Consider the following 27,967-nt stretch of genomic DNA (forward strand, 5'->3'; position numbering starts at 1 on the left):
GAGCCACTAAATCATTCTCAAATCTGGATGAAAATATTAGAGCTTGTTTAGGCAAGACACAGCTAAATCATTCTCAAATCTGGATGAAAATATTCGAGCTTGTTTAGGCAAGACACAGCGGTCATGGGCATCTAGTTAACCTCAATACTTCTGTCCCTTCATATCCCAGAAAATGATTTCAAGTTAGTTTTTTGCATACATGATAACTATTAATAATACTCTTATCTACATATCAATCAACAAACAATTTGAATTAAATTACTGAATGCACCATGGCTCTTCAAATCTTAGCATAAGCCCTGCACTGATCGACTAGCCTCATCAATTATTACAATGATCAACTAGTATAAATTTGAAGACAGCCATCTCACTGTCTAGTCTATGCATTCATAACCAACTCCTTGTGTATCCTGCCTCCCCTCCATCTACTGCACACATCATGAATAATATTTCATAATATCCAGGCAATTTCAAAACGGTATCAATTAGTCCATTGGCTATTGTTTGGCTGCTCAAACCGAGCTGTGCTGAAAGAGCTAAATCTCAACCGACTGTGCCAGAATCACTCACACAACCACCGTCTGGGCGTCGCCCGCCTTTTAATTGGTCGTAAAGCCCCTTTTATGCAGATGACACTGCTGAGCGGACTTGCGGAGAGGAGAGCGGTCTAGGCTTGTTTCAGTGTTTACGTTCAGCTGGCCGCCGCGGCATTTCATTGGAAAAGCACAGAGTCACCACCTCTAGTCTACAAACACGGGCAGCACACGGCACAAGTCGCATGGCGATAGTCTTAAAGGCATAGTTTGGGACTTTTGGCGATGAGCTGTACCCAAAAATAAAATAAACTAGTTAGTTTTGCGAGCCAATGCTATCTTTAACTTCCTTCATACTGGACGCAGAGACATAACAAATTGTATCCACGAGTTCATCTGACTCTGAGGAAGTAGATAAAGAGCTGCATTGCCAAAATCCCAAACTATCCCTTTAAACCAGTGCTGCTTGCTTGGCGAGGGGCCAGCTCTTCTCTCCGTTCATCAGGTTTATATCAAGCTGCCCGGGAGGAGGGCGAACATGTGACCACCGCCGCCATGCACTCTCATTAGAATCTACACAACATCCACGTGTAGGATAGGAGGAGTGGCGGCGCGGAGGAGGATCACTGGAGCAGATCAATGCAGTCAGTACAGTGCTACTGCCACCCAGTGGCCAGATGACAGAAAATAGAAGACAGAGGCCCCTGACAAAGACAGCATCAGAGCATGATAAAGCTCTTACCTGGGTTATCCCCAGTGAATGCCACCACCTTGCAGTCCTCTGGGAAGCCATAACGAGTGACATGGTAAGGAGAGAGGAGGCCCTGTGGAGGGGAACCAGGTGAGGTTAGGGTTTATAGAAGAGGATGAAGAATAAAGAGATGTGAACAGTCCAATGTTAGCTTTAGCAGTTCAACAGTCATCAGCGTTTCCTATGGATATTGTGCACAGCAATCAGTCCTTGACTTTTCCTAAATAACTAGAATAGACATGAACCATCTAAGGTGGGATAAAGGTCAGACATTTATCTGCATGGTATGATGCGGTAAACACAGACGTTCCATTGACCAGATTGGCACACATTCAAGAAATATGATCTAACAAAATAGATATTCGTCAAGTCCGTCATGACATTTAGAAGTTGTGCCTTTTCAAGTTTTGAAGAAGTGACTGCTAAATGCCTACTCCCGCTCGCATAAACTGGTTAGCATAACTAGCATAAAGAAATTGCTGGTGGTAGTCAAAATTGTTTTAAACTGTAATGCAGTTGATTGGCAACGATGGCATGAACATGTGTTGGGGTTGACATCCATACAAGCATTATACTCCGATTTTTATCTCAACATGAAATACACATGTAAACAATAGGCTAAATGTGGGGAAGTTTTGCTGGATGGCAATGAGGAGACTCGGGATCTTACCCCCACGGCCCTTTCCCCCACGCGTTTCCATGGCAATTCCATTGTTTTGGTCGAGTTCGATTTACCGCATCTATGTTTATTAGCGAGCCACCAGTTTTAGAGCAATGATTCTGTTAATTTTTCAAATTAAATGCCAATATGCCAACATTCCATTCAAACAAATGCACTCAATCCACAGCCACACATTGGCTAAAATCAGTTGATGATAGGATTTACTGTAGACAAGTTGTAAAAGTACTGATATTGTATCATATAATAGCACTCACAACTTTCCCAAACATTTACATTGAAACATGTATGGTCTGTTTACATATATTTTAAGGCTATATATACAGAAAGTGTATAAAACCATATAAACTGTATTTATAATGATATGACAATATTTTAGATTGACAATAATTATAGTACACAATTTCTGATACATCACATGTCTTACTTGTATTTTACTGCATAAATAAAATCAGGATTATGTCTCTACTATGTCAGTACATCACTGGGGCCAATACTCCCGTCATCCAGGACCTATATACTAGGCGGTGTCAGAGGAAAGATTGTCAGACTCCAGTCACCCAAGTCATAGACTGTTTTCTCTGCTACCGCACGGCTAGTGGTACCAGAGCACCAAGTCTCGGACTAAAAGGGTCCTTAACAGCTTCTACCCCCAACCCATAAGACTGCTGAACAATGAATCACATGGCCACCGGACTATTTACAGTGACAACCCCCCCATTTGTTTTGAACACTGCTGCTACTCGCTGTTTATTATCTATGCATAGTCACTTCACCCCTACCTCCATATACAAATGACCCCCTATATATAGCCATTGTTATTGTATACTTTTTAAATTTTTTAAAACTTTTGTTTGTAAGTAAGCATTTCACGGTAAGGTAGTATCAGAAAGATTGAGGTTTCCAAAACACGTAGCTTTGCCAAATAACTCTCAAAATTGAAGAGATTAGCTCTTATTTAAAAAATATACGCTGTTCCCATGCGCTCCACACGTGAGCACGCAGTAGCAGATCGCATACAGTAACATCAGCTAAGGAAAATGCTTTTGTTCATAGAATTAAAAAAAAAATCTGTATTCTAATGTTACCCAAGACCTTCATAAACACAACCAAAGGATACGTTTTCTGATAGTATATATGAAATTTATTTATTAGACTGTTAGAATGTTGCAGTCAGAATGGCTGTTCATTGGTGTAGTACGGGGGTAGTGAGGCCCGGCAGTTTAAGTGTTACGAGGATCCAAAGACAAACAAGTGGAGCTGGGACGAAAGCCTTGATGGCCCCAGTTCTTTATCCAATTATTGCCGGAGCCCTCAGGCTGACCTACAACTCTTCAAATACAAACATTTCAATATGAGGTGATACGATGGATATTATGTCGCCTACATGACCTGACCCAAGGACTTGCAACTGAAGAATTCACCAAAAACGTACTTATTTTACAATGAAAATGTAAAACAACCTTCCATGTGAGATGAAATCACAGCCCATTCAAAAGTCAAAAGTTGATTTGCATTCCTTATCAGTTGCCCAACCATGAGAATAGACAAAAAAAATAGCAACACATAGTCAAGAACCATGATACCGCATATAGGGGTATCTCACCAAGACAGCTGAAGAATGCACAGGGGCTCCCAGCCTCTCCTCCAGGTGAGGAGCAGTAGCCTCAAGACAGGAGTCTGCCCACTGTTTGCTGAAAATGTCCATCAAATTCATCCCTGAACCTTAATAAAGGAGAAGAATGAACATGTCACGAATCAGAACGACTGATCACGCATTTCCAAAGAACATAGAATATACAGTGCACCTCAATGCAAGTAAATTTGATTAAAATGCAGATCACAGAACCGAGTGTAACAAATGTTTGGGTAACTCTTAATAATGACTTTCATTAAAAATCATGAATTAACTATTAATACACTTTCTACGCATAAGTATTTAATTATTTCTATACATTTATATAAATATATTTACATTTATACATATTTATATTATTATAAATGTTTTTATTAACTCAATCCAATCTCACTAATCTGAATATGAATTTATGTTATTCATAAACTGTAATGTATGTTATCACAGCACTGTGGTATACTTCTATGTATATGCCAGATATCATTGTGCTGATAGACTAGAATGTCATGAGCAAATTGTCACAACTACTGTAATCTTCCTGTATTATAAACAAGACATTTCCCTCATATTGCCCTGTTGTATATTGTAACAAATTTCAGGCGAAAAACAGGCTACATGACTTGATTACAATGTCAAGCTGGTTTCAGTGCTGCTGATAACAGATGGGAGAAAAATCCCTTGGCGACCTTATTGCGCAAACACAATGATGATTGTTATCCAGCAGACCTTAAAAGAATGGTTCTGCCAGGTAAAAACATTGTAATGAAGTAAGTGTCAGAGATAAGTTCAAGCCAACTTGGAGTTAACCCACTGTGTTCCCATAGTAGGTGATGTTTCAAGCATGCTGGGGTAAAGTAATATGGTCTGAAACAGCTAACTCTTTAAGGATTAGTTTGTTTTTGTATTTAACCTTTATTTAACTCGGCAGGTCAGTTAAGAACAAATTGTTATTTACAATTACAGCCTACCAAAAGGCCTCGTGCAGGGACGGGGGCTGGGATTTAAATAAAGAAAAATCAAAAATAGGACAAAGCACACATCACGACGAGAGACAACAGAACACTACATAAAGTGAGACCTAAGACAACAGCATAGCAAGGCAGCAACACATGACAACACAGCATGGCAGCAACACAACATGACAGCAGCACAACATGGCAGCAGCACAAAACATGGTACAAACATTATTGGGCACAGACAACAGCACAAAGGGCAAGAAGGTAGAGACAACAATACATCACGCAAAGCAGCCACAACTGTCAGTAAGAGTGTCCATGATTGAGTCTTTGAAGGAAGACATTGAGATAAAACTGTTTAAGGAGGATCTTCACTCCCAAGGTATTTGTTCCATAGTAGTTGTACTTAAATGTTATATTATAACATGTCATAATGCAGGATAACTTTATATTAGGGTAATGTTTTCACAGGTATTTACAATGAAATGATGTGCTATCAATAGGTACATTCTTGTGCTAAGTGGTAACTAAACTGATAACAAATTGTACATGCAGTACTCATATGTTTTAATAAATCCCAAAGAGAAACAAAAAAGGGAAGCATAGCTTGCTATTGTGTAATAATTTCTGTACCATACCATAAAGTACTACCCGATAACAAATCATCATTAACCATTATCATCAGTACCAGTACCTTACCGTCACTGTAATCAATAGCTGCATAGCTGCCCAGGAAGAGAGAGGCAGCAAAGCTACTGACCAATGAGATTCTCTGAAAAGAATAGCAAAAAAATAAGGGGGGAAATATTTCAGAACGAGTAAAATTCTATTTAAAATTCTATTGATCTTTCCTACTAAATCAACACAGAATATGTTCCACCAAGAGAGCAGAATTATCTGGAATTTTTAGAGCCGTATTTACCTTAATGTATTGAATTCACACAGATATGTGACCTAGAGTAGTTTACCAAAGGTGTATATAAATCATTGGATTTAACATAAAACAATGGGGAATGGTGATAGCAGACAAGTAAAATGGGCACATGTCACCTCACCTCTGTGTCCTCGTACTTCTCTGGTTGGGCCTTGTAAATCTTGGCAATCTGATTTCCAGTGAAACGCTGAAAGGTAATGTTATAGAATTGATAAAAAAAAGGTTAGTGCCTTTAGTAAATATTGGATCCCCCACATACATGTACACGTGTTACCTGTGTCCATATCACTTGGAGACATGTATGATTGAAGTTACTTGTAAACAATGAGTAAAGTAAGTGTCAAATTAAGTATATCCATCAAATCCATCCAGTCAAGGAAACTGAGTCCTCACCTCATAGGCCCGGGAGCCTGTGATGTCTGCAACTCTCTGAGCGCCACCTACTGCTGTCTCCAGGTACTGACACTGCTCTGTCGTGCTGGAGTCCATCCACACTGGACTATCGGACACTGCAAAACCACCCTGTTGGCACAAGTACAGACATAATGTATCAATATACAAAATGAGAAATCAGATGACAAGAAACTAGCTTATTTATTGCAATCCATGGAATCACTTAATAGAAGTGGAATGTGCACAACTAAAATGTATTCAAAAAACAAAGTGTTTGAATGAATCAAAACAACTACTAATCAACTAACTACTGTAATACTCTCAAAATATATATCAAGGCATTCAAAGATAAGAACTAATTTGGAAGAGACAACTAGGTTTGAGACAAAATGTTAATAGAAAGGCCTTATCATGGTCCTTTTGGACTTGCAAACTCACTGATGTAAAAAGGAGGCCCTTCAGGTTAGTATTAACTGAATAATCCTCAGGGTTTGATTGTATTGTTGGATTAATGAATAAACATTGGGATATAGGGTTGGCTGTGCCTGCAATGTATCAAAGGCTGTGGCAAATGTGGGTTTTTGTCACTCACACGAGGAAGGTAATGTATTAACTTTTAACCAGGCGGACGCCGCCTATTTGACATGTGCCAAAAGCAGGGCACTGTATTTCAAATCAAGTGGTGCATGTCATTTGTGCTTGTTGCTGATACTGAACTGTATGTGCAAAATGAAATGCTTCTACACCTGCATTGCTTGCTGTTTGGGGTTTTAGGCTGGGTTTCTGTACAGAACTTGAGATATCAGCTGATGTAAGAAGGGCTTTATAAATAAATGTGATTTGACGATGAAGTTGACTATCAAAAATGGGAGATAATTGTTTTATCTGGCATGTCACTAGCAAACATGCACTCTACTCTGCTGTAGTTATAGACAGAAAGGACAACCAGAGAGTATAGAATCTCTCCCTGCTACTGCCTTGTATGGGACCACTTACCTTCAGAAGTTCATGCAAACTTTTTCCTGGCTGGAGATCCCTGAGAACTTGGTTGGTCCCTTTCCTCCAATACACACTGCCATGTTGCTGTAAAAACAAGGCAATGATGAAATAAAATACATGTAATGCCTGACTGTATTCAAAATACACAATGGAGCACTGTAATAGAGTACTAGTAATAGTCCACCCACCTGGCCACTCCCAGATAGGGCTTTCACACGCGAGAAGTCAAATCCTGCATTCTTCATCTTGCCAAGGATCAGGTCAAGTGCCTGGGAAATCATCATGGAATTGCTCAGTTAAAAATCACATTACTAAAACACGCTCAGCTCTGCCAATGGCATCCTTACTACGCATAGATTGGTCTTGAATCTGATCGAGGTGACTATTGATTCAAAGTGTTGTGTATTTCTGCTGAAGATAACAGTGAGGAGTTACTTACAAAGAGAGATATCTTACCAAAATTAGAATGAACTGCTGTTTAATAATATTAGTTTAATCAACCTTACAGTTTCATGCAGTGTTACAACACTTTTGGGAATGTTATTGCTGTATGCCCTACCTTTAAACTCAACGGAATAACAGCTTATATGGAAGTTAATTCAGTACTTCAGCTATGCAATGGTTTGAGAGTGAGCAGACCACTGAGCTACTAGTACTTTTACTGAGTACTAGTGAAGTATTCACTGTGCAGAGCACTAATAAGTAGTAAAGTATTCACGGTGGACTACCTTAACCCACATGAGCACAGGAGAAGTGACAGTCAGACTGTCTGCATGGATATGGACCCCTCCCCGAGTCCTGGGGAGATATGAAAAGATCGAAGTCAGTTTCATGGACTATTTCCAAACTGTGTAGCCTAGCCTCCTATCGAGGGTGTAGGATTTGCCAGCCTTGGAATTGTGCTGTGATAGTCGGGAGAACATAGCTATCTATCAGTTGTCAGCACATATCGTCCTACACTTTATGAAATGTATTTTTTTATTTTGTGTTACCCGAATTCTGGCAGTTCACTGTCAAACTGCACATTGTCCTGGTGGACAACACTGAGGTTCCCATCAACAGCAACCACCTTCAGCTGAACACAAAATTGGGGAAACGGATTGAGTAAGTTTAGGAGCTACAGTAGGTTACAGGAAAAGCAACAGAAGTGCCTGCTTTGCAGCCAATGGAGTAGGAAGAATGGCAAAATGTTATGAAATAAGCAATTCAATGTTTGTCTAGGCTAAGTCCGAAGTCCAGTGGAATGAAAGGAAAAAACATGCCACGCGCATTTCATTTATTAATGAATGCCAGAACCACTAAATATCGCTTATAATATTGCTTATATAGTATGGTACACATGGGTTATTTGAAAGGTTATCTTCCGGTAGGCCTATGCTATGTAAAATGTTCCAGATGAGCCTTCATTTGTAGCCGCTGATTCATCGTTTTATCTCTTCTTCCGTGTTACAAAGTCTACGCGCGTGCGTATAGGCAATATTGCAAACAGAACGACGTAAAGCATGCATTATCATCCGAACCTACTTGTTGAGTGCTGAAATCAAAGCCCAGGTAAAATGACTCGGTGGACGCAGCCATTGCAGTCAACACATAATTCTAGGTCCCAAAACTGGAAGTGCAGCACAGTATCGCTGTTACTGAACAGTACACACAGGGTTCATGTTTAAAGGTGCAGCGCACTCCAAAAATGAATATAGGCTGCAGTTAAAGACTCAAACTCTTCTAGCTATATATAGCCTACGTTGCATTTTATTTAATCAAATACTATCTGGTGAGTGGCTTTTTTAATACTTCATGACAAACGTCATAAACATTTACGACAAGCAAAAAATACTGTGTCTATATACTGAACAAAACTATACACGCAACATGTAAAGTGTTGGTCCCATGTTTCATGAGTCGAAATTTTTCTACATGCACAAAACGTTTATTTCTCTCAGATTATGTGCACAGATGTATTTAAATCCCTGTTACTGAACATTTCTCATTTGCCAAAATAATCCATCCATTTGACAGGTGTGGCATATCAAGAAGCAGATTAAATAGCATGATCATTACACGGGTGCACCTTGTGCTGGGGACAATAAAAGGCCACTAAAATGTACAGTTTTGTCACCCAACACAATGCCACAGATATATCAAGTTGAGGGAGTGTGCAATTGGCATGCTGACTGCAGAAATGTCCACAGAAGCTGTTGCCAGATTATTCAATGTTAATTTCTCTACCACAAGCCACCTCCAATGTTGTTTTAGAGAATTTGGCACTACGTCCAACCGGCCTCACAACTGCAGACCACATGTAACCACGCCAGCCCAGGACCTCCACATCTGGCTTCTTCACCTGCAGGATTGTCTGAGACCAGCCACGCAGACAGCTGGTGAAACTGAGGAGTATTTCTGTCTGTAATAAAGCCCTTTTGTGGGGAAATACTCATTCTGATTGGCTGTGCCTGGCTTCCTGTAGGTGGGTCTGGCTCCCAAGTAGGTGGGCCTATGCCCTCCCAGGCCCACCAATGGCTGTGCCCGTGCCCAGTCAGATTAGGGCCTAATGAATGTATTTATTTCAATTGACTGATTTCCTTATATGAACTGTAACTCAGTAAAATCGTTGCATGTTGCTTTTATATATTTTTGTTCAGTATATATTCCTTATTGTCTATTAGGTCTAATGTTGCAAAAGGTAGGACATTCAGTTAGGTTCAGATGCTCCACCCATGGCTATTATTATTTGGACATTTAAATGTTCATGATGAACACTCATGCGCACAGAGAGACAGACAGACTGACAGGAATAAAGACAGGGAAGAGAGAGAGACAGAGATCCATTTTGTTATTTAATTTGCTGCATGAGTTATCAGCAGCTCATTGCTTACTTTTCAGAAACAGGAAATCCACAGGTCTCCACAAACAATTCATGGAAGTGGGACTGTTTGCATAGAAAATCCCTGTGGTAATGATATCTTTGAAATACAGGCCTCCCTGCTTTAGTAAGGAGAACGTGTCAGGCAATAATGTTGAGGCAAAGGAGTGATGTGTGAGTATTTAACCTTTATTTAACTAGGCAAGCCAGTTAAGAACAAATTCTTATTTACAATAATGGCCAAACCCTGACGACGCTGGACCAATTGTGCGCTGCCCTATGGGACACCCAGTCACGTCCGGTTGTGATACAGCCTGGAATCAAACCTGGCTCTAGCACTGAGAAGCAGTGCCTTAGACCACTGTGCCACTCAGGAGCCCTAAGCATTGGTCTCCCGAGTTGACTAAGCATTGAACTAAGGGCTAATTTTCTGTGAGTTTTTTTGCAGCGCAGGTACACCTGCTAGATGTGTCACCACCACCATGTCATCCATTTAAGTCATCCCTCCAAAGCAGGACTCACCCACAACTTCAACAACACTGTGTCAACATACTGTGTCAGTGCCAGCCCAAGTAACAACTGGGTCATTCAACACATTTTTCCAGAACATAATATATGAACATGTAAATCAATGTTGATTGTTAGGCCTACAGATAATAAAAGACTACTGGATTCTATAGTATGAAGATGTAAGTAACTTGATGTTTGTCTAGCCTAGTTTACTGTAGGCCATGTATTATGTTTGGAACTTTCCTTCATTATTATGTTTGGAACTTTCCTTCATAATATACTGACCTATTCTCCTATTTTAGCATATCATAAACATAAGCAGTTTTCACAAAAACTACACTACACATACACCTACATGGTCTACTGTAAAAGAAAAGGGCAACCTTCAATTGTCCTCAATTGTTTGCACATCACTCAAACTTTTGAACCACTTTAGACTAGCCTACACTACACCTACTGAGATGTAGACAGTGCCGTATAGGCTATACTGCTTGCAGCAGGTGGATAACTACTTATCATTCTATCAGCTGTGCCTTCTTTGATTGGGGAAATAAAAATCCAAATTGGTTATCAATGCAAACAGGATGTTGTCGTGCTGCTGTTCCAATTCGACGTGTTCCTGGGAACAGATAAGATCCCGGAGTCGTAGTGAAACAGCCAACGGCGACGTGAATCATTTGGTCGAGGAAGCGGACCAAAGCGAAATTGTGGCGGGCCTAACAAGGATGGACATTGCACTTTTGACGGAACAGTACAACTTGACTAAAGAGAAACAAAAGCGCCAGACCCTGGTGGTTTTATTCAGACAAGGTAGACATCGCTTTCCAAGAGTGCTGCGAGAGCTTGACACGCACCCAACGTGGGTCGCGTTCAGCAGGACGCTTACATGCCTATCTGACATGTAGAATAAAGAATCACATCGGCTTTATTCATGGATTTTCTATTTGCAATGTTCGATAACGTTTGGTAACGTAACATGGCCCAGTTGTCTAAACAGTTTGGCACTGGCAATAAGTTGTTAAATTGTAGACAATATTGTGCATCCTCAAGGTCATGTTGCAACAAAGTAGCAGTAATTGATTTATATCACGTGAATTTGAGTCCTTGTGGACACATGGCGGCACTGGTCTTTGGTACTTTTTTCCTTCATGCAAAAGCTTTTCCTGCTAGCCTACTTTGAGCAACAAAATACAGTTATACTGCATGTAGGCTATACTGGAGATGTGGTCATTCAAACAGAAGTAATATTTTTGTTACAGTACTTTTCCATTGAGCTGGAAGGTTGATTGCAGATGACTGTGTAAACCTGTCTGTACATTTCCATTCTATTTCCTAACAGTATCAACTGATGATGCAGCAGAAATCAGTGGGCAAGCCCTGGTCAATGTAGTCCCAGTCAACCAGGAGATGAAGAGCAAACACGAGAGGAAGAGGTCGGTCTCAGAGTCTGAGAATGACTTTGTTGGGGACCTGGAGAGAGCCCCATGGCGCAAACCCTTGGGTATCCACCGACAAGCCAACGTCATTATAACACCACATACAAACCCCACAATCACGGGCAGTAATTCCAGTTTTACTTCGCTGTCTGAAGACTTTCCTGAGACGTCCAGTGAGAAGGTCTTGGGGGATTCTATTTCTATCCATCCTGTAGAGTTGAGTACCAGTAACAGCAGTTCAGGCCCCCGGAAGTTCTCAGCCCCAGCCATTTTGTCCAGACAACTGAGTTTTGGGGGGCAGCGGCCGCCTCTTCTCTCCTCTTGCCACCATCAACACTACCCCTTCCCCCAAAGAAAAGGGCCCAAGAAGTCGGAAGCTGCTAGGAGACTTGGGATGTACTCATCATTCTGATCAGATTATAGGAGAGGGAAAGAGTCCGTTACAGTCTATAGTGCCATAGAGAATGTTTTCTATGTTTCTGCAGAATTCAACTAATCTTGTTGTTGCTATAAAGGACATTTGGTATGCAGCCATGCAAATAATATCATGTAAGATGCTGTGCCTTGCCCTATATAGGATCATATGTTAACGTTCGGGTTTCATCACAGCTGAGATGGGGATCCATCTCCATCCATTGAGTGAAATACTCCTCAATGTCTTGAAATGATATTTTTCCCAGAGAGCAAACGATTAGGCCTACAGACAATGGTGCGATGTTTTGTTTTTAATTACAGCATTTATTCCAGGAAATTATTCAAGAGACCATTTACAGACCATTGTTAGGGTAATAACAGGTGGAATAAAATATAACTAAACATTTAAATGTTTTAGTTACATTAACCCAATGAGTTACACCATAACACAGGCATTTTTTATTACTTCAAACCCCTTTTAAACAGTGTGTGTTTGAGCTGCATGGGTTGTGCCATTGGATTTGTCTATTTATTCTGTATCTGTACATACCAACCATTAGTCTGTGTGATTAACGGGGGCTGAGAGTGGAGTTTGTGAGACAAGGGCGGATCCTGAAGGGGCCCGGGTCTTTTTTACAAAAATGTCTGTAAAGTGTGTATGGTTTGAACTACACACTTAAAAGCCATTATGAAAAACTGAGACTCTCACGAACATGCACATGTTTTACTCAAGAGTCATTAGAAGGTAAAGGGGTTCTTCTACATAGACAATCAAAGGAAATCCCATGACATAGTGTCTATAATACTGTAATAAGCTCACAGTTTCTGTCCCAAACACCACACAGTTGTCACTGACGAGTTGGATATTTATTTCCCATTGAGGAAACAATTTCTGTAGTTACATAAATTAATTTAGTCAGATTTTTGCTTTGGCTGAGCTTCTTTTTTTGTTGTTGACATTTGTCAATTAAACTCATGAATACAACTGTTTATGTAAAATTAACTTGTGTTCTACTTGTAGCCCTGGTTGTCCTGAAAGGAAAATGGTAAAACACTTAATTGTGAGGTTAAATATAAGGGGTGGACATGGAGATAAATAAAAGTCAGATTAATGAAAAGACAATTTTACTGGTGTCTCGGGACTGATAGGGTTCAATTAAAACACATGAGGTTGGTGGCACCTTAATTGGGGAGGAAGATCTTGTGGTAAAGGCTGGAGCGGAATACATGGAATGATAACAAAGACATCACACACACACGGGTTCCATGTGTTTGATGCCATTTCATTTGCTTCTTTCCAGCCATTATTATGAGCCGTCCTCCCCTCAGCAGCCTCCACTGGAAATAATGACAGGCTGTTGCCACTGAACAAATATGTGACTTGAAAATGACTGATTATTCTCTGGTGTACATATTATTGTCATACAATAAGATAAATCCCAGCAATACAGATGGAATGTGAAGACATGATGCATTAATTAAATATGGTAGCCTGTATACAGTACTACTAAATACATAATGAACATTTTAAAATCACATCACAACGGTTTGTATGAGTCATTTTGAAAAGGTAGGCCCTACCATGATTTTGATGTTCTTCCCTCTATTAGACGGTGTGTTGTCACATGTCAGTCTCTGCACGTGTTGTAAACTCAGTGTTGTCAGCTTCATAGTCTCAGGACCGAGCACATCTCCTAATCTGACCCCAAACATTTAGATAAAGGGTTGTGTGCACAATTTATTATGCATTGTCATTGGAGCATTGTTATTGCAGAGTTGAAAAGCCTACAGAAGATTTTAGTATATTGTCAGTACAAGGATTGCAATTTTGGGCTAAAACAAGGCACATGATTTGGCTACAGACAATGGTGCACTTTTGTTTTTAATTACAGCATTCATCCCAGGAAAATTTGCAAGAGTCCACTTACAAATTGTTAGGGTATTAACAGGTGGAATAAAATATAACAAAACATTGTATTAGCTACATTAACCCAATGAGTCCCACCGTAACGCAGGCACGTTTTGGACTTCTATTCCCTTTTAAACATTGTGTGGTGTGCCGGGCATTAACCTTTTAAAATTATAAACTTGGATTAGCTAACACAATGTGCCGTTGGAACACAGGAGTGATGGTTTCTGATAATGGGCCTCTGTACGCCTATGTAGATATTCCACTAAAAATCTGCCGTTTACAGCTACAATAGTCATTTACAACATTAATGTCTACACTGTATTTCTGATCAATTTGATGTTATTTTAAAAATGGACAAAAAAAGTGATTTTCTTTCAAAAACAAGGACATTTCTAAGTGACCCCAAACTTTTGTACGGTAGTGTAAATTCATTTTTAAATCAGGTTTTTGCTTTGGCTGACTTTTTTGTTGTTGTTGTTGGACATTTGTCAATAAAACTCATAAATACAACTGTTTATGTCAAATTGATTTGTGTTCTACTTGTAGCCCTGGTTGTCCTGAAAGGAAAATGGTAAAACACTTCATTGGGAGGTTAAATATATGGGCTGGACATGCAGATAAATAAAAGTCAGATAAATGAAAAGCTGACATTTGCTGGCGTTTCGGGACTGATAGGGTTAAATTAAAAACACAGGAGGTTGGTGCTAACTTAAATTGGGGAGGACTGGCTCGAGGTAATGGCTGGAGCGGAATTTCATGTGTTTAATGCCATTCTATTCGCTCCTTTCCAGCCATTATTATGAGCCACCCTCCCCTCAGCAGTCTCCTAATAATCATAAGGACAGGCTGTTGTGTATTGACTACAGTGACTACAGTGATTTCTAGAGTAGTCACTAATTACCACAACCACAAAGTCTTATATCCCACATGTTTCTTATAATCTGATTTTCTACCTAACCCTAACCACACTGCTAACCTTAAATTAAGACCAAAATGCAACAACAAAAACACACAAAAAAATATTTGTACAATACCACAGCCAAAGTCAAAATGGCTGTAACTGGTGACAAGCACTTTCCAGAAATCTGAGAAAATAGTTATCGAGTGCGGCTGACCTTTTTTGGATGACTCAGGAATTTTACAGCAAAGACATTGCAAGGAATCCTGTTGATGAATGTTGCATCCACACAGGCAGGTGAGCCTGTGTAGGGATGTAATGTGGATTATCACTAAAGGAGTGGGGATTTTTGGATGCATTTTATTTTGGGGTTTTATGATGTTGGTATCCTCACCCTCCCCCCGTCCAGCAATCGGGATATGTATTTTTAGTAAAGAACGAAGGTTAAGTATGTAACCACGGCTATGAGAGCTACAATATATGGATCACTCCAATATATTGGTATCACTCCGAAGCGGAGGGACATATCCGAGGTGAGGATTTCGATTTACTCCTGTGTACACCTGTGTCACGGCTGGTGTCCGCCCCTATACGTAGATCCCATGGCCACGACACACATTCTCTACATCACTTGAGGCGCCTCTAGCACCGCAGAGGATTGGAGTGATCCACATCGCTCACATAACCATGGTTACATACGTAACCTTCGTTATGTTTCACTATATTGGATCACTCCAATATATTGGAATACCCGTACCAGATTTAGTCAGTGCTAGAGGGACCTGGCCAGCCAGCAGCGAAGTCTCATAGCGGGACCGAGACGCAGGGGCTGTAAATGTGGAAGGAGGTTCCCCGCACAGTCCCCGGGAAGGGGAAGCGATGCCCTGGACCGCTGAACCAACCGCAGAGGGAGGTGCCACAATATGTGGCTTTCAAGTCCGCATCAAAGACTCTGGGGGGTCCCTGCTTCAGTCGTGGGTTCTGCCCTATAATCTCCCGGTCCGGGAGGAGCATGGCAGCTATTATGGTGTCCATGGTCGGGTAAATCAAATCAAATTTTATTTGTCACATACACATGGTTAGCAGATGTCAATGCGAGTGTAGCGAAATGCTTGTGCTTCTAGTTCCAACAATGCATTAATAACCAACGAGTAATCTAACCTAACAACTTCACAACAACTACCTTATACACACAAGTGTAAAGGAATGAAGAATATGTACATACAAATATATGATAGAGTAATGGTACAGAACGGCATAGGCAAGATGCAGTAGATGGTATCAAGTACAGTATATACATATGATATGAGTAATGTAGCGTATGTAAACATTATATGAAGTGGCATTGTTTAAAGTGAATAGTGATACATTTTTCATCAATTTATACATTATTAAAGTGGCTGAAGTTGAGTCAGCAGCCACTCAATGTTAGTGGTGGCTGTTTAACAGTCTGATGGCCTTGAGATAGAAGCTGTTTTTCAGTCTCTCGGTCCCAGCTTTGATGCACCTGTACTGACCTCGCCTTCTGGATGATAGCGGGGTGAACAGGCAGTGGCTCGGGTGGTTGTTGTCCTATTGATGATCTTTATGGCCTTCCTGTGGCATCAGGTGGTGTAGGTGTCCTGGAGGGCAGGTAGTTTGCCCCCGGGGATGCGTTGTGCAGACCTCACTACCCTCTGGAGAGCCTTACGGTTGTGGGACGGAGCAGTTGCCGTACCAGGCGGTGATACAGCCTAACAGGATGCTCTCGATTGTGCATCTGTAAAAGTTTGTGAGTGTTTTTGGTGACAAGCTGAATTTCTTCAGCCTCCTGAGGTTGAAGAGGCGGTGCTGTGCTTTCTTCACCACGCTGTCTGTGTGGGTAGACCATTTCAGTTTGTCTGTGAAAACTTACTATCTTCTCCACTACTGTCCCGTCGATGTGGATAGGGGGTGCTCCCTCTGCTGTTTCCTGAAGTCCACGATTATCTCCTTTGTTTTGTTGACGTTGAGTGTGAGGTTATTTTCCTGACACCATACTCCGAGGGCCCTCACCTCCTCCATGTAGGCCGTCTCGTCATTGTTGGTAATCAAGCCTATCGCTGTAGTGTCGTCTGCAAACTTGATGATTGAGTTGGAGGCGTGCATGGCCACGCAGTCGTGGGGGAACAGAGAGTACAGGAGAGGGCTCAGAACGCACCCTTGTGGGGCCCCAGTGTTGAGAGTCAGAGGAAAACAAAACAGCGCCATATGATGGAATAACTCCAAAGTTAAATGTCTCAACGTAGTGGAAGCCCACCACAATACTCCTACATTCTGTAGGGGGAAAGAAAATGTAGTGTAATTAGCAGATAATGGCATGTTTAAGCAAATCGCAACACACACAGAACAAGCCAGTCGGCAAGTTGTGTAAGGAAAATACAGTTTGTGGCAGCAAGAGCCACCAATATATTAATGGATACACACGGCGTCGTAGTTTAAGGCTGACGAAACACAAGCACAACAAACTAGAGTTCTCAAAAGGGGCTGGCCATGTGAATATACTTCCACGGAAGATATTACACTTACCAGTGACTTACCAAGTGAACTTCGGAAAGTTTGTACCTCAATCCATACGGACGTCCGCCGAGAAAATGAAAGAGAGAACATGTGTCGCTCAGTAAACAATGGACCTGATCGGACAGCTCAGAGCTTCTGCTCTTTTCTGTCCATAAGAAACAAATGGATTGGTGGAAGAGGCAGGGCAGGCCATGAGCAAGGAAGGAGGGTGTGGTCAAGCAAGGCATCCCCCGAGGCTAGATGCCCTAAGGTTTTTATCAGAACGGGCGTAGATTAGTTTAGCCTTTTTTTCTTTTCCCAACATGAGTTTGTGGTGTTTTACTTTAAAAATAAAATAGAAGTAAAACATATAAAATAAGGGATATAAAAATTCATTAAAATTATAGCTCACAACTGTGCAGGGGGAGAGGGGTGGGGGCACGAAGGAGTGCATTCACATATATCTACACATTTTCATACACACACAAATTATTGTATTTTTTTATTCCCCCCCCCTATCTTCTAGGTCAGTTTCAGCATTATGGACATGGGTGTATCTGTGGTCCATTTGGCCTGTCCCACGGCTTCCTTCAATGATGGGTTGTGAGTGGCTCTGTTGATGAACTTCTGGCCAATGATGACAAATTGGCCCCCGTGACTTATCCTAGTGTGAAAGAGAAGATAAACAACATTCTCGGTTCAGAAATGTTTCTATCAGAACAATACGGCGACAATGTTAACAACACTTCAAACGTGAGTCATTCATTTGTTATATTTTGAAAGAAACCGAAAACAACCATGGCTGTAGCTAGCTGGTCGTTGGTGTAGTCTTCTGCGACTGCGTAACTAGTGCGACGTAGTGCGACGTAATTTGGGCTCTACTCATTCTGTGGAATTCCCCTTTGGTTTGCTGGCTGTTCACTTTCACTTTTCCTTACATCTTTTTCCACTGTTTCGAGAATGGCGGAGCTACATATTCAGGAAAAGCTGGTAAATCTTTTAAATCAAGGTAATATTCAGCTCAGCAATCCACCTTACACAACAGAGGACAGCGAGGCAGGACAGCAATCTGTTCAGGTAAAGTTAGTTTGCTAGGTGACCAACAGTTATAGCCATTCAAAATGTATTGCTGTTCATTGAGCTCGTTGGTCTGTGACCTGACTATGAGTCACCTTTGTGAGATAGAGTAACAAATTATCCCTGTCTGTTTGTCACTGTTGTCATTGCAGGATCTTGCAGTGAACTATGCCCCCATTGTGTGCATCTCTGTGTCTGAAGTGGCCAGTGCCTTGGAGGGCCTCCGATCCCAGGCAGTAAAGAGTGGAATGGGGAACAAGACTTGTGTGGAACTCTTTCTGCCTAAAGACTTGGAAAAGGTATGTGGGTGGGTGTGTTTGCCCTGACACAGCCTACAGAAAATAAAGTAATTCCACATTGTTACCTATTCCTTTAGTATACCAAGAAGAAGAACTATTTGGAGACAAAACTGGATGTCCTTGCTCAAGATATCATGGATAGGTAAGTGAAAATGGCCAATGCAATGTCAGTCTTTTATAATATGATCTGTGAGTGATGTGAAGATGCCCTGTCACTTCCATCTCAGATTATTATGTCTACCAAAGTCACAAATTTATAAGGTGCTACTTTTTTTCTACTTTTGTATAGGATTACTGAACAATATGGACTTAAATACATCCAGTTAATTTTTAAAGGGAAGACACACTCCTGGTACGTTTCCATTTACTTGCCACAACACTCATCTAATCAATGTTTGGTCATTTCAACTTTGCATTGAAATAGTTTCTCTTTACAGAGAAGCGTCTGGATGAACAGAATGTGAAGAACAAAAGTAAGATGATGGTTCTGCGGGTGAGCGTGCCAGAGAGGAAGAACCAGATGTTGGTGGTGGAGGAGGAGAAGAAAACGCAGGACCAGAGTGTCCAGAGAACCCAGAGGGGCTTCCAGATCCTATCAGAGAGAGGTTAGTTAGACCCTCACTGCTTTTAAACATAATAACAACGTTATCACAATGCTACATGAATAGTATTTTTTGGACGTTCTGTGACTTGGTTGTCATGTTAGGCTTCCAGATCCTTTCAGTTAGACCCTCGTACTGTGTAGAACTCCAATCACAACTCTCTCTATTTAAGTTTTATTTCAGGAGTGTTATTTGATGGTTGTTCTGTGGTTTGGCTGTCATTTTAGATGGCACCGATGATCCAGCCACGACTCCATTCCTAGAGATTGCTGATCAGAAGGGGAACCCCCTGAAAATACCTCACAGTAAAAAAAGGTAGTCTAGACAAAGGACTAATGAACATATTACCAATATTATATTCATAACTGTCATGGTAAGCAGTATGAGTGGGTGGCAAGCTCACACAACTTATGGCTTGAATGTTAAGTATGGTTCTAGCCATGTGTCCTGTGTGAATTCAAACTCCACTGACTATTTCTAATGCTGTGTGATTGTTGTCCTAAGGCTCTGATTTTAGCCATGGGGTTCCATGAGAAAGGCCGTGCTCTGATAAAGAGGAAACAGTATGAAACTGCTCTGGGCCACCTGGTGCAAGCTGACGACCAGTTTGTGTAAAAAAAAACTTCCTATTAATCACATAAATAATTTGTTGAAACAGATCAAAACACCCAGTCCATTTCTGATTCAAAGATGATTGTATGATTGGCATGTTAGATCATTGTATTGTTGTATGATTATTTGATTGCATTTTGAATGTACAGTACTCTGTTAAGAATTAGGTAATATGGGGGCAAAAAAATGTTTTGGGCGGATTTTATTCATTTATTTTCCAAGCATTTCACTACACCTGCAATAACATCTGACAAATATGTGTATGCAACCAATAAGATTTGATTTGAAATACTACTAGTTTGATGGTTGTAGCCATTAATTGTCCCATTAACAGTCACCTATATTAGCAAACTTATTTCATTTCACCTGTGATAAGTGGTCTGTCGATCATTTTCCATTTATTGTCCCAGCTCTACTCTACATTCCACCACGAAATCACCTTACATCTCAAATAACTACTCACTTATGTGATCAAGATGAGTGATTCTGTGCCTCACATTGCTCAGTCTGATCCCATGTAATCATGGAAATCCAGAACTAAAGTCTTAGCTCCATAGAGTTCTGGGGGGAGATGTGTTAGAAAATATACTAGACTGAGGACTACGGTACCATGTACACTCTCCTCTGTATGTATTTGGACAGCGATGCAAAAATTTGCTTCTAAACTCCAGCGTTTTGGATTTGAAATCAAATGTTTCATCTGTGGTGACAGTATAGAATGTCACCTTTTTTGAGGGTATTTTCAAACATATTTGTTTTACCTTTTGAGAAAGGAAAGCAAGTATTTGGACAAAATTCACTGATAATGTATTAAAGTTATAAAAAGTTGAGTATTTGGTCCCATATTCTTAGCATGCAAGGACCACATCAAGCTTGTGACGCTACACACTCATTGGATGCATTTGCAGCTTCAAAATACACTTCTTATTGGGCAAAACATAATCTGAAACACAACCAAAACAAGCTGTAAATGCATCCAAGTTTAAAGTCATAAGCTTGAAGCAGTCATTGCGTGCTCGGAATATGGGACCAAATACTAATATTTTAACTACTTTAATAGACTGTTAGTGATTTTGTCCAAATACTGATGACATCTTCAAATGGGGGGACTAGATATAGAAAGTGCTTTGTTTTAAATGGTAAAACAGATATGTATGAAAATACCCTCAAATAAAAGGTGACATTCTGTTCTCTCCTCAGATGAAACATTTGATCTCAAATCCAAAATGCTGGAGTATAGGCCAACATTTTTAGCTTTGCTGTCCAAATACATACAGAGGTGAGTGTATGTTACGTGCTCCTGTCCACGAGGAATTAGATCCTGTCAAACACATTGATTGTCTTTTGTCTCTACAGTAAGTGTGGCTCCAAGCTCTTGAACAGTGGACAACTATGCAGTACTGCAGCTGGACATCGTGTGGTGCTACCGAGCCTTGTAGGCCCTGTCCTATCTGGATGACGGCAAGCGGAGGCTGCAGATTGCCGAGGACTGCTTCCACAATTGCTACGGAGACCAACAGCAGAGGCTCATGAAGACCAAGGTGGTCTATGGCACTGGTCTATGACTCCGTTCACAAACAACCCTTAGCTCCGACGCACTAGGCACTAATGTAGATCTGAATTTCACAATCGTTTGAATGTACTTAATTTAATGAATTGATTTTGTTTTTAGGGAAACACCAGAGGAGAGGAGGTGCTGTTCCTCAGGCTGTACCTCCTGCAGAGCATACTGGCGCACATGGTTGGTAACGAGCGCCAGGCCACACAGAAGCTTAAGCAGGTGTAGTACATCATTATAGCCCTGTTTCCAGATCCTCTTGTCTCCTGACATGTTCTATCTAGGCTGAGGATCTGTATGGACGCCTGTATAATGATGTAATATTACTGATTCTACCTTTTAACCCCTGCTGTGTTCTAGGCTGAGGATCTGTATGGACGCCTGTATAATGATGTAATATTACTGATTCTACCTTTTAACCCCTGCTGTGTTCTAGGCTGAGGATTTCTATGAGCGTCTGTGTCTGGACCCAGGGGAGATAAAAGCGCTGAAGGATCTGGGGTTCTCTGAGCAGGAAGCCCGTCTGGGTCTGAGGGCCTGCCATGGCAACGTAGGCGAGGCCACAATGCACATCACCCATAGGAGACAGGTGTGTCCCCATAGCAATAGAACTACACAACGTTTACTTGAATGGGGATGTCCTATATTTCTATGAGTAAGTCTCATAGTGGAACAAATGTGTCAACTCACTTGATATAGGTGCTATTAGGACATGTTGCTTAAGTTATCAGAGCTGTTTTAGTCATAGAAATATAATTACTAAAACAAACATTCTCATTCAAGTCAGTGTCCCATGATGGTTGGACCGGTGGCCATATTGAGTGTAATTCTATGGTTTTGTCTGTCCCTGTCAGGAGAGGGAGGAGATGAAACAGAAGGAGAGTGAGAAGAGGAGGATGTGTGTGGAGGGCCTGGCTACCCTCAGAGTGCTGGGTTACTCCAAGAAAGACGCTGCCTGGGTCCTCCTTCAGACAGAAGGAGACATGGACGGTGCCTACAGGGTGAGAGACTGTCATCACCACTGCAAAACACACATTGTTTTTCAATACGCCATGAAGGAGGATATTCCAACCGTCAAAACATGTTACCATAACCAGAGCCATGAAGCAACCTTACATTAGCTAGCAGAAGAGTGTAGGAGCTAGCTAGCATACTTTGCTAATATGTGTTTTTTTTCCCTCCACTTTATCCTTGTTTGCTTGTTTCCTTTAGATGCTTCTAGATTCTGCTGCTAGAACCAACAACACAGAGCTCCCCATAAGTCAATCCAAGGTTGAGCAGGTAACAAGCCTCTACCTCTTTCTCTCTCTAGTCACTATGTCTATGTAAAAAGTCTGCTTATCACAGTGGTGTATGTAGATAGTGCCTAAATCCCTTCCTCGCCATAGCTGACATACCCAGGTTTTGAGCCAGAGGTGACCCTGAGGCTGACGGGGAAACCGTTTAGGGGGCCACCCAGCTTCTGCAGGACAACCAGGTGGTCCTGCCCCCAGAACTGCTGTTCCCCTCTCCCGCCTCCTCACTGTCCGAGGAGCCCAGCACCACCAGGTAGGACTCGCATGCACGCACGTATGTACACACAGAAGCATATAGGCAAGCAGATGGACAGACAGATGCACACGCATATTACTGTGGGAATACAATTGAGACTTGTATGCGAGAAAGAGGTATTCTGTGTCTATATGTTGCTGATACTTAAGGCTCCAGGATGCCTTTTATACCCAAATCGCCAAAGGAGAGCCCTAATTGAACATGACACTGTTGCCAATGGTGTTTCCAGGCTCTGGGAGCCAAGGGGAGGCCCCTACGGACATCGACCTGGTGAATGAGGTGTTGGAGGACATCCCTATACACGAAGAGGACTACCTGGACCTGACCCTGGAGGAGGAGCGCGAGGTCATAGACAAGATGAAGTCCTACCTCTACATGAAATGTGCCTCCTCCAGCTAAAGTACTGTCCAGCCAGCAGCCATTTTGAAAGCACTTCCACCACCACCTATTCCAAGGGTGTTTTGATTTGAGTCCCAAATTAGGTTTGTTTTTCTCTCATCCACAAACAATATATTGAAAATTGTATCTTCTGTTTTTGTACTAAAGTGTTATTAATTGAGTTTAATAACACAAACATTTGAAGCTGGTTGACTATAATTTGTAAGGAAATAAACTGACATGGATTAAAGATGAGAGAATTTAACAAATTAAGATTTAGTAGATAAACATTGTTATTGCTCTATGCTTAATAGCTACAGAGAGGACAAATTTGATTATTTGAAGGTTCATGTTTGAGATTTCAACACAGCATTTAGAATGTGAGGCCTTGAGGCCTATAATTGTATGGTAAAGGGATTTTTGGTTGCTTGTGTAAAAGATTGTTCTATTTTTCTTCATCGCAAATACTTTTGTATATGCTCTGGTTTATGTTTGAGATCCCTTTTTGATGGAATTTGATTAAGTTTGATTTAATGTATTTTTTTATATTAAAAAATATATATTTTATGGAGTTTGATTGCCAATATGACAATAGATGACTGCACTTAGTTTTTAATAGGCTAAATTACACATTCTGTTAACATATCTCCAGTGAGCTTTTCTTGCAATTTATAGTCTGACATTTGAGATTCAGATATGATCATTTATCACTAAGTGTGGCGGTAGTGAACTATGTTTTTACAAAGTAACTTTAATTAAGTAAACTACGCTGAATGAAAATATAAAACGTAACATGTAAAATGTTGTTCCCATGTTTTATGAGCTGAAATAAAAAAATCTCAGAAATGTTCAATAAGCTTATTTCTCTCGACTGTTCCGCACAATTTTGTTTACGTCCCTGTTAGTGAGCATTTCTCCTTTGCCAAGATAATCCATCCACCTGACAGGTGTGGAATATTGTCCTGAGGACAATAAATGGCCACTCTAAAATATGCAGTTTTGTCACACAACACAATGCCATAGATGGCTCAAGTTTTGAGGGAGTGTGCAATTGGCATGCTGACTGCAGGAATGTCTACCAGTTGTAGACAGATAACATTCATTTATCTACCATAAGCCACCTCCAACATCATTTTAGAGAATTTGTCAGTGCATCCACGCATAACCATGCCAGCCCAGGACCTCTACATCCGGCTTCTTCATCTGGGGGATCATCTGAGACCAACCACCCGGACAGCTACTGAAACTTTTTGCACAACCTGTTAGAAATCAGAAACCGTCTCAGGGAAGCTCATCATCCTCAACAGGGTCTTGACCTGACTGCAGTTCGGCATCGTAACCTGCTTCAGTGGGCAAATACTCACTTTCGATGGCTACTGGCACTCTGGAGAAGTGTGCTCTTCAAGGATTAATCCCGGTTTCAACTGTACCAGGCAGATGGCAGACAGCATGCATGGCGTCTGATGGGTGAGCAGTTGCTGATGTGAACAGTGCCCCGTGGTGGGGGGGGGTTATGGTATGGCGAGGCGCAAGCTATGAACAATGAACATATTTGCATTTTAACATGGCACAATCCTGAGTCCCATTGTCGTGCCATTCATCTGCCGCCATCACCTCATGTTTCAGCATGATAATGCATGGCACCATGTCACAAGCATCTGTACACAATTTCTGGAAGCTAAAAATGTCCCAGTTCTTCCATGGCCTGCACCAGACATGTCACCCATTGAGCATGTTTGGGATGCTCTGGATGGACGTGCACAACTCACTTAGATAATACATTTGATGATACAGTGGTAACAATACATGGTTATAACATCTACAGAAAAGACAGAAATGCCAAATGGGTAGGTGTTTCCATTTTAAATTCAGAACCACATTCCTGTAAAGCTTAGAGAGGATCTTGTGTTGAATACTGTTGAAGTAATATGGCTACATGTTCATCTGCCTCACCTAAAGCCCATTCTGGTGGGAACCTGCAGTAGACCACCAAGTGCTAACAGTCAGTATCTGGATAACGTGTGAAATGCTTGATAATGTATGTGATATCAACAGAGGTATGTTTTCATGGTGATAGAAATATTGACTGGCTTCATCAAGCTGCCCAAAAACTTAACTGTTACCAGTGCCTGCAACCTGGTAAAGGTTATCAGTCACCCTACCAGGGTAGTTGCAAACAGCACAGGAATTAAATCATCAACATGTATTGATCACATCTTTACTAATGCTGCAGAAATTTGCTTTAAAGCAGTATCCAAATCCATCGGATTTAGTGATCACAATATAGTAGCCATATCTAGGAAAACCAAAGTTACAAAGGCTAGGTCTACTATAGTGTATAAGAGTTTTGTAGTGATTCCTATGTTGTTGATGTGTAAATACAGAAGATTGGCAAGCGTCTTGCAAATTGGGAAATCATGTGACTAAACTGAATAAAAAGAAGAAACTACACTATGAAACTAAGATATATGACAGGGTCTGACAACTTGGATGCACAATTACTGAGGAGAATAGTGGACAATATTGCCACTCCTATTTGCCATATCTTCAAACTAAGGCTACTAGAAAGTGTGTGCACTCAGGCCTGGAGGGAAGCAAAAGTAATTCTGCTTCCCGGGAATAGTAAAACTGGCTCAAATAATCGATCAATCAGCCTGTTACCAACCCTTAGTAAACTTTTGGATTTTTGTTTGTTTGACCAGAGACAATGCTACTTTACTGTCAACAAATTGACAGACTCAGCATGCTTATAGGGAATGACATTCAACAAGCACGGCACATACACAAATGACTGACGATTGGCTGAGAGAAATTGATGATAAAAGATTGTCGGTGCTTCCATGCGGCTTTAGACATTATCGATCATAGTCTGCTGATGGAAAAACGTATGTGTTATGGCTTTACACCCCCTGTTATATTGTGGATAAAGAGTTTTGTCTATCAGAACACAGAGGGTGTTCTTAAATGGAAGCCTCCAACATAATCCAGGTAGAATCAGGAATTCCCCAGGGCAGCTGTCTAGGCCCCTTACTTTTTACTAATGACATGCCACTGGCCTTGAGTAAGCCAATGTGTCTATGTATGTGGATGACTCAACACTATACACGTCAGCTACTGCAGCTAGTGAAATCAGTGCAACATGTAACAAAGAGCTGCAGTTAGTTTCAGAATGGGTGGTAACTAATAATATTTTGAAAACTATAAGCATTGTATTTGGGAGAAATCATTCACTAAACCCTAAACCTCAACTAAATCTTGTAATAAATAATGTGGAAATATAGCAAGTTGAGGTGATTAAACTGTTTGGAATAACACTGGATTGTAAATGGTCATGGTCAAAACATGTTGGTGCAACAGTAGCTAAGATGGGGAGAAGTCTTTTAACAACACTATCAAGAAGGCAGGTCCTACAGGCTCTAGTTTTGTTGCACCTGGACTACTGTTCAGTCGTGTGGTCAGGTGCCACAAAGAGAGACCTCAGAAAATTACAATTGGCTCAGAACAGGGCAGCACGGCTGGCCCTTAAATGTACACGGAGAGCTAATATTAATAGTATGCATTCAAATCTCTCATGGCTCAAAGTAGAGGAAAGTGACTTCATCACCACTTGTTTTTGTAAGACGTGTTGACATACTGAATGCACCGAGGTGTCTGTTTAAACTACTAGCACACAGCTCGGACAAACATGCATGCCCTACAATACATGCCACCAAAGTTCTCTTCTCAATCCCCAAGTCAAGAACAGACTATGGGAGGTGCACTGTACTACATAGAGCCATGACTACATGGAACTCTATTCCATATCAGCTAACTGATACAAGCAGTAGAATCAGATTTTAAAAATGGTTAAAAATACACTTTATGGAACAGTGGGGAATGTGAAGACACACACATAGGCACAGACACACATACACATGATAAGACACACACTACACACGTACGCATCAAGTTGTATTGTAAATATGTGATAGTGGAGTAGTGGCCTGAGGGAACACTACATTTATTGGGTAAAATGTTATGAAATGTAATGTCATGTAATATTTTAAATTGTATATAACTGCCTTAATGCTGCTGGACCCCAGGAAGAGTAGCCGCTGCCTTGGCAGGAAGTAATGGGGATCCTAATAAATACAAACAAAAACAGGACAGTGTGTTCCAGTAACCCGCCAAAATCCAGCAACTTCGCAAAGCCATTGAAGAGGAGTGGGACAACATTCCACAAGCCACAATCATCAGTCTGATCCACTCTATGTGAAGGAGATGTGTTGCGCTGCCTGAGGCAAATGGTGGTCACACCAGATACTGACTGGTTTTCTGATCCATGCATAAATTAATAAAAAATCCTACAATGTGATTTTTTTTAAAGACATTTTTTTGAAGTGTACCTATGATGAAAATTACAGGCCTCTCTCATCTTTTTAAGTGGGAGAACTTGCACAATTGGTGGCTGACTAAATACTTT

The 27,967-nt window shown here is 41.0% G+C and overlaps 1 protein-coding gene and 1 pseudogene across 2 annotated transcripts in view; one reads left to right on the top strand and one right to left on the bottom strand.

Moving 5' to 3' along the window:
- xylb (xylulokinase homolog (H. influenzae)) overlaps positions 1–8,526 on the bottom strand; it is a 58,985-nt gene extending 50,459 nt beyond the window's left edge. For both annotated transcript variants that reach the window (XR_010452022.1, XM_064941473.1), the window contains exons 1-10: positions 8,406–8,526; positions 7,874–7,956; positions 7,610–7,679; positions 7,070–7,150; positions 6,879–6,965; positions 5,883–6,011; positions 5,611–5,676; positions 5,255–5,327; positions 3,570–3,688; positions 1,276–1,357 (exon numbers count right to left, since the gene is read on the bottom strand). Coding sequence is in view for 1 of the 2 variants with exons in the window: in XM_064941473.1 (XP_064797545.1) it covers positions 1,276–1,357; positions 3,570–3,688; positions 5,255–5,327; positions 5,611–5,676; positions 5,883–6,011; positions 6,879–6,965; positions 7,070–7,150; positions 7,610–7,679; positions 7,874–7,956; positions 8,406–8,459 (844 nt within the window). In the remaining variant the exon portion in view is untranslated. The remainder of the gene's footprint in view (positions 1–1,275; positions 1,358–3,569; positions 3,689–5,254; positions 5,328–5,610; positions 5,677–5,882; positions 6,012–6,878; positions 6,966–7,069; positions 7,151–7,609; positions 7,680–7,873; positions 7,957–8,405) is intronic.
- A 9,802-nt stretch (positions 8,527–18,328) lies between these two features.
- LOC135517301 (NEDD8 ultimate buster 1-like) lies at positions 18,329–24,361 on the top strand (annotated as a pseudogene).
- The last annotated feature ends 3,606 nt before the right edge of the window (positions 24,362–27,967 follow it).

The sequence above is a fragment of the Oncorhynchus masou genome, chromosome 28 (genome assembly GCF_036934945.1).
Source record: "Oncorhynchus masou masou isolate Uvic2021 chromosome 28, UVic_Omas_1.1, whole genome shotgun sequence".
NCBI lineage: Eukaryota > Metazoa > Chordata > Actinopteri > Salmoniformes > Salmonidae > Oncorhynchus > Oncorhynchus masou.